The sequence below is a fragment of the Zea mays genome, chromosome 4 (genome assembly GCF_902167145.1).
Source record: "Zea mays cultivar B73 chromosome 4, Zm-B73-REFERENCE-NAM-5.0, whole genome shotgun sequence".
In the NCBI taxonomy this organism is placed as follows: Eukaryota; Viridiplantae; Streptophyta; class Magnoliopsida; order Poales; family Poaceae; genus Zea; species Zea mays.
The window spans coordinates 86,373,987-86,382,086 of record NC_050099.1 but is presented as its reverse complement, the minus strand read 5'-3'; the positions used below and the strand labels follow the sequence as shown (position 1 = coordinate 86,382,086).

Below are 8,100 nucleotides of genomic sequence, written 5' to 3'. Positions count from 1 at the left end.
ACTTTCGATCACTATTTGGAAAACCAGGGCTATATATATGTAACATGGAATTTTTTGTCAACTAAGAATAGCCGACGAAAATTAAGTAACTTCCATTGGTTAGGGAAAGTTATTTGTAATTGCTTATTTTTTGTGGGCTGGCAACGAAAACTTGCTAATTTTTACCTATTAATCGGTAGGAGCCAGAGATGGCTGAAAATTAGGCTACGCTAACGAAAATTTGCGAATTTCGGTCAAAAAAGATTTATTTTCATCAGCCTTTGATTTATGAAAATTATTCATATCACTATTATTGTGTCTCAAGACAATCGATCTACCAATGCTACTCGTTTCTTCAGGTTGTATTCTAGACGCCGCCTCGTCGCTCACCTCCTTTTCTGCGAAACATAATATCAGACAATTGATCACGTACACACAAAATCCAAGTAGATCATGGTTATCAAGGAGCTACTTTAGCGTATGCAGTATGCTTTTATATATGGCTCTATCTTCATTAACGGGCTTGCCTGATCTGCACGCACAGCTACCTGATCAGTTGGTCGTTGGCAGTTGATGAGTGATCTGTACTAGGTTGCCTTCCAGCTAGCACCGTGAGGGGTTGTTTCTCTTTGTAATATTACACTATTTCCTGCATATACCATATACAAATGTAATGTTGTATTTTCCTTTTGTTTACCATCATATGGGGCTTTCACATACGTACGTTGAGGTTTTAGAAGTCGTGCTTAATTATAAGCCTATATATCTACTAGCAGTTCTTGTACTAATAATACATGTGCTTCCACAATGAATCGTGAAAAGCACAAAACAAAACCCATCGGGACAGATGATATACACTGATGAAACAATCTCTACACCCTTTATAGCCTCCGCTTCAACTAATGTACATATACCAGTACGTCACATTCCTTAGCCCTCAGTCGATTAAGAACGCATCACACGAACTGTCTTCGAGTCTCGGCCTTTCAGCTCGGACCACATGACCTGATGGACCGTCGACTCAACCCGACAGGGTCTGGATGATGGTGTTGTGCCATGGGTCGGACAGGTGCTGCAGCAGGTTGTCGAAGGGCCCCTTGCCGGTGACGTTGTGCTGGATCAGGAAGGCCAGGAACGCCAGCATGGCCAGCCTCCCTGCAGAATTAATAACGTCAGAGAAGGATCGGAAGTGGCCGACGACGACCGGCGGCGGTGAGATGAGATGGTGCAATGCAATGCAACTCACCGTTGGCGAGCTCCTTCTCCTTGGCCTCGAGCGTGGGCGCGAAGTTGAGCGGGTTGAAGACGCTGCCGGGGTAGCCGCACTCGTGCGGCGGCAGGCTGTAGCTCTTGAAGATGGGGTCCTGGTTGACGCTGCCGGGGTTCTTGATGTCCTGCCACCGCCGGATCTCCACGTAGTGAAACAGGATGAACTCGATCACGAACAGCGTCGACGACGACGCGAAGTACTCCGACTTGCCGGCGTCGTACCACTGCGGCGCGTTGATCAGCCCGGCCTTGGTCAGCACCTCCGGGATCAGCATCCCGGCCACGCCCAGCATCGCCCACCGCCCGTTCACCAGCTCCGCCTGCACGTACCACCTCAGGTTCTCCGGGTCCTCCGCCAGGCCCAACGGGTCGAAGCCATTGTCACCCGGCAGGCTGACATGGCCATGGGTGCGTCAGTCGGCGTCGCTGGCCAGAGTTAATCAGGAAAAGAAACACTACTGACCTGCCGTCGAGGTAGGCGGGGGAGGGAAGGCCCGGGAGCCACTCGCCCTTGGCCTCCGCCTTGAGGCTCCGCCTCGTCGGCGACGCGGTAGCAGTGCGGCCGAGGCGGCTAGAGTGGCCAAGGAAGGCCGACGACGACGACGGGCGCAGGGCTGCGACCGGGGCGCGGGCGGTGACGGACGCCATGCTTCGTCGTAGCGTAGCTTCCCGGTGAGCGACGGTCGAGATGGAGATCGAGCACGTTGGTCCTTGCCGCCAGGATCAGCCTGGTTTGTACTATTAAACTGCCACCTGCCGGGCCGGTCCGGCGGGTGTGGCCAGCAGGCGCCGGCTGCGGCCGACGGCGTAGATACGCCGTGCTGTCGGATCGGACGGACGGGACGCTGCCCGGGACGGGTGTGGCCAATGAGAAGCCCCGTCTCTTATCCAGCCAGCGTTATCCGGATGCTGGGAATGGGATACGGGGGAATCAAACCGCGTGTTGTCATTGGATGGCGGTGTCAGCCATGGCTTGTGCTGGCAGCCACGTCGGACAGGCAGGCCTGAGAAATGTCTGGTTCCGAGCTTTCGTGTCTAGATTCTGTCATCTCATTACTCGCCAGTCCTTTTGCGCTGTGGTGGCCTAGGGGGAAAAAAATCTCGATGGCACTGACCTTGTTTGTGACCGACCGACAAGAGAAGTATCTTCCTGCGCAGTGAGAAGTTTTGGATTAACAGTTCGACTTGCACTACTAGAAAAATTCACTTCTAAGGTACATCATCTTTAATTCTTTATCACAGTAAATAAATACCAATATTGCTGCTAAAAATATTCATAATGAAGTTATGATGAAAGTATTGTCGTCGTGTTTATCGCACCACATATACAACACAATGATAATACAACATAATCCATTACAAAATAAGTGTTGCAAATGTGACGATAAACACGACGTAACCAGCATGGCATCCACGCACGTGGCGGACACGGGGCGTGGTCCTGGTTGACACATGTACGGTAACTTGGTTAACACGTGGCGTCCACGTACGCAATGACGTGGTGGCACATGCGCAAAGTCGTCAAGTACGCGATGACATGGCAAACATGTACGAGATTATGTGGCAACATTCATTTGGTGACATTTTCCGCCTGACACATCATGAACTCCACTGAGGCCACTTCTAGAACAAAGGAAATGTGGAGGAATTTTAGAGGATTGAAAACCTACATAAAATTTTCCTATATGGTTCTTTGGAACAAAGGATTGAATTTCTGCAAATCCTATAAAATTCCTATGGAATGGCCTTTTGTAGTGAGATTTTGTAGGATTTCTAATATGAGGTCCGACCTCTCCTCTAATTTCTATGTTCTTCATATGTTGCATCCGAATGCTCTATTAGAAGTTTTCCTGTGTTTTTAATTCCTGTAAAATTGCAAGTGTCAAGCAATTCTATTCCTATGTTTTTACTGTTCCTACATTTCACCAATCATGCATTCCAAAAAAGGCCTAAATTTTAGGCTCTCTCCTCTAATTTCGGTGTTCTTCATATGTTGCGTCTAAACGCTATATTAGAAGTTTTCCTGTGTTTTCAATTCCTGTAAAATTGTAAGTGTCAAGCAATTATATTCCTATGTTTTTTCCTGTTCCTACATTTCACCAATCATGCATTCCAAAGGAGGCCTAAATTTTAGGCTCCTTTGTACTCGTTGCAAAAACATAAAAAATACTATAATCCATCAAGCACAAACATATGTTCATACATCAAAAAACTAAATGTTCATACAACCAAAGGTCCCAAACACACGAACCAAATCGACGACCACAACTTCACACACATCACGTCAGTTCATAGACGAAATAACATAGACATCGATTTAACAACTTATAAGGACTAGCATTACCTACGCTGCACCTCCTAGCACACAAGATGACCATTGCACTGCAAAAGCCAACCAACATAGGCACATACAAACTAAGTCTGTCTATTACCTTGTGCCAACACACGGATAAGACCATACCCCCAGCAGCTATCAAGACACATTCTAAGATCCTGATACATGAGCATATCAAAGTTGAACATTTAGTTTGTTAGCAATCTGATAGCACTTCATTAGGAAGGCCATACCTCCATCCAAAGTGAGTTTGAGATACATGAGTGTTGGGGGTATCCTTCTCCCGAAGGTCCTCAAAACACATTAACTATTTTGTTTTGTTACAAATGTGTTGCAGGACTAATACCGAAAGTAGGTTTCGAGTAGGGCGCACACCAAGACTTTGGTCATCATTGTGAAAATGCTTCGGGCGAAGCTAATTCCGAAGGTCCTATGGGGTACGACAAACTAAGTCGAAAGGAGGAGAAGGATGACTTTACGCCTGACATGTACATTAGAATGGATGTATAGAATTCGAGGATATAATTGTAAATTTACTTGAGCTATATCTCGGGTCTATAAATAGAGGAACAGTGCCATGCACTTTTCATCTTTGTTTTCGGAAGAGAGAACACTCTCATTTGTTCAGCTTCCGAAGTTACCTTCGAGCTCTCATTTGTGTAAAGCCGAATGTATGTTTGTATTTGTCTATCAAATTGTCAGGAATGAAATTTGAGATGAATATGCAGATAAGTTAAAGGACTTATTCTTTATTATTTGCACTTTCTATTCTAGTTAGGTATATGCACACTCTTTATTTGTCACCCTCTTTCTTCATATGACCTTCGAAAAGAGGTTAGATGAAGGAAGAAGTGGGCAACATACTAATCCATATTAACATGTTTTTGACATCCTAACGGATTCAAAAACAAGTGTCCATCACTACCTTTGTCCTTGGATCATTATCCCGAAGAGATAACGCCCCAAGGACGAAGGTCCTTACCGTTTAACATTGTGTTGCATTGTTTATGGTTCTATACAACAATTGAAAACAAGTGACCAACTATGAGCATTATTGGACCCAGACAAAGAGGGTCCCAGATATAGGAGGTGGCAAGAGTGTGACATAATGACAAGTGCATAACGGAGGTTCTCAAATGTCTTACCAGTCATCCCCTCACCCTATCAAGGAGAAGGTTTTTATTGGGGTGACACAAGGGAAACCCCCAAAAGTGCGTCCGTGCCCCCTGAATACATGTCACATCATAAGAATGTTCCCTACAACAATCATTGGGAATGTTTATAGGCCTCCTGTTACAAACAACCAATTACATACCCACACTAGTGTCTTGGCGGTATTGCTACCGATTCAGGGCCTTCTTCAACTCTAGGGGGCATGTTGCTACTATAGCATTAGCGTTCTATGCCTCTCCAAAGGGGAAGAAGTCTTTGAGGCCTCCATCAGGGACCTAGCGTGGTGCCCGAGCGATGAGATCAAAGGCCTTGACGCCTTCAGGGTTGCCCACTAGTCGACTGGGCCTTCGGGTGTACCCTTGGCCTTCGTTTGAGCCTTTGGATATCTAACACCGCTGACGGAGCCTGCCTGTCTACTGTCACCATAGGTGGAGACCCTTTGATGGCATTCACAGTCTTCGATAGAGAGGTGGTATCCATAGCCTTGCCCTACCATATCACAGGGTCTACCCCCGCAAAGCAAAGTCACCTTGGTGGACCTCATGACCTTCGGTGAACCCTACATTCACAAAAAAAAATCTAAAGGTAGATTGGTCAAAGTCGGTCGGAACAATAATCAAGGTCTCATTTGGCATTTTCCCCAACAGTAGCCCCCCAAGGGAGAGGCTCAACCTAATGAGCTGATCCTAAAGTCTAGGGGATGGCACGAACGCTGCCCAAATTCTCCACTTGCCATTTTCTTCACCATGACTATATTTTGAGGATCTTCGGCAAAGTAGCCCCCCAACTGTAGCTTCGTTGTCTCTTCATGTTGTACTTGAGACACATTTTCTCAATCCGAAGATGAGGTATTTTGATGATCTTTGGAAAAGTAGGCCCCCAACTATAGTTCCTTGCGGAATGAGTTCATTTTTTCATAACGAGCTTAGACCACAAAAAATATGATTGGGAGGCCTTGTGCCGAAGGTCCGAAAAACACCTTCCCAAAACTCATTATGAAAAGGTTCTTTAAAAAACTCTGATTAGTGGGGTCAAGTGCCCAGTGAGTGAAATAGTTTACTTTTTAAAAAATTCTCGTATAAAAGGGGCGATGCTCGTGGTCATTGGCATGGCATGCGATGCGTTGCATTCTTTGCTTACAAAGCTCGCTCTGCCTTCGAAACTTGCTTTGAACACTTTCTTGCCTCGAAACCAGCCTTAGCCAGCATCAAGTGAACTCTGCCTTCATAGAGATGGCTGGAGGGCAATCAGTCCCCGTGCTAGCTTTAGCGCTCACTTCGAAAACCCTTGAGATGAGGGTTGAAAGTCAATTGTGGTTGCCAAAACTGCTGCACCACAAGCTAAAGGCGTTGTTGAGGACCTAACAGAGGGGTCAGACGATGACAGTGAGGATATTGATATAAAAAAGACAATACCACCATTCGCCCCCACGGAGCTGAGTCACATGGACTTCGAAAAATTCAAGATCAAAGGAGGGCACATTGAGGTACTTACTAATTTGATTATATTGACTGGGTTCGGCTGGGGGCGAGGATTTAGTGTCGAAGCCTAATACTGACGAAATTGTTGTATTTTGAGGCTTTTTAAAGGCTGGCCTTAGATTTACCTTACACAAGATGACAGTGGTTGTTTCGAAAAGATTTAACATATACCTTCATCAACTTACCCCAAATACCATAGTGAGGCTAGGAATTTTCATTTGCGTTGTTTGAAGCCAGGGTGTTGAACGCAATGCCGAAGCGTTTTGCTAAATTCACGAATTAACTCGACGAAGGTGACTAGAGGCCTTCAAGGCAACTTCAGGTGCTATAACTTCGCTTACTAGAATGGAGCCATGTTTCCGTCCCTTTCAAAACGAAGCAAATGACCAAACAAATGGGTGAAGGAATGGTTCTACATGAAGAGCAATTTAAAAGAAAGGGAAGATGTTAAAAATATAATTCAGACACCCATTCGCACCAGCTTCGGGTATAAGAGGCCGACATGTTATATAAATTTTGAAGCTCAGGTTTCTATTGTTGCTTTTAATGCCATGTGCACCTATATTGGGACGGGGGACATCGTTTAGGACACTTAGCATTCAACATATGGCCGCTAAGGGCTGAGTGGAGCAAGCCTGAAATGATAGAAAAGGATGCTTCGAAAGCAGAGCCTAGATTGATTAGGCTTCGTTATAATTATAAGTTCAAAACTGAGTTTAGGGAGCCTTGTGATGAATGGCTAGATGCTATTGAAGACAAATGCAACGAAATTCTTGGCAACTATAGCAAGAAAGAAGCCAAAGCGCTAAATTTGACCTTCGCAACGCATAAGAAGCGTCGATTAATTCATGTATTTGATGCCATTGGTTTTTTCATCATGGCTACCTCGTGTGGTTAAGGAAGCGAAAAAGAAGAGGAAGCAAAAGCAGGTTAAGGTGACTTTGAAGCGCTATAAGGTTTGCATTTCCAAGAATAAAACTCGAGGCGAGAACTTCTCAAGCTTAGGAGGAGGTAAAGGTATAACACATAGTTTATGAATTATGTGATGTAACTTGCTAATTTTTTTTGTTTGATCATCCTTATCTTTTGCAAACTAACCCTAGGAATGAATAAGTTGTGGAGTTACCCATTCTCGAGGAAACTCCGTTAGCCAGCATTGCTTCTGAGATAATGGAAGCTTCCATTTCAGAGTTTTTTTTACGATGATGATAATGAGGAGGAGGCCGAAGCAACCACTACAACAGTGGTGGTGACGGAGAATGAAGAGCTGCCCCTCGTGGCTGCGGCAGCACCAGACACCGTGGAGGCCCCCTTGACATTCCCGACAGTGATATCTTTAGTGATCAGCACATTCTTTTTTGACGACGATGATAATGAGGAGGAGGCCGAAGCAACCACTGCAACAGTGGTGGTGAAGTAGAATGAAGAGCTGCCCCTCGTGGCTGCGGCGGCCCCAGACACCGTCGAGGCCCCCTTGACATTCCCGACAGTGATATCTTCACCAGCCAAGGTTGCTGAGACGAAGGAAGAATCTGCATGGCTTGTACTAGCGATTCAAAGGGTAAAGGTGCCATAGATACTGATGAAGCCAATAAATATATAGAGGAAAATGTGTCTATGGGCGAAGGTCCCTTTGATCGAGAGTTTGGTGGACGAAGGTATTGAGTTCACCATTCGACCAGGAAAGAAATGGGCCTAAAGGAAATAGCCGAGGCCCTTGGTTTCGTTGAGCAATTGGGATACACTTCGGGGGTCAACAATCTTTGGGGGAGGCGCGGATGATTACTTATATTGCTTCCTAGATAGCCGAGAGACCGATGTGTGCCGTTATATGGCAGACAACATAGGTTTCTTGAAGCTCAA

At 45.6% G+C, this 8,100-nt stretch overlaps 1 protein-coding gene across 1 annotated transcript; it reads right to left on the bottom strand.

The window, feature by feature from the left end:
• Window positions 1-714: 714 nt before the first annotated feature.
• Window positions 715-1,937, bottom strand: LOC100280410 (chlorophyll a-b binding protein 4). Its single transcript, NM_001317925.1, has 3 exons — window positions 1,712-1,937; window positions 1,226-1,641; window positions 715-1,134 (listed from the first exon to the last, which is right to left on the bottom strand). The coding sequence occupies exons 1-3, from the start codon at window positions 1,894-1,896 to the stop codon at window positions 1,001-1,003; spliced, it is 735 nt and encodes a 244-aa protein (NP_001304854.1). The 5' UTR covers window positions 1,897-1,937; the 3' UTR covers window positions 715-1,000.
• Window positions 1,938-8,100: the final 6,163 nt, after the last annotated feature.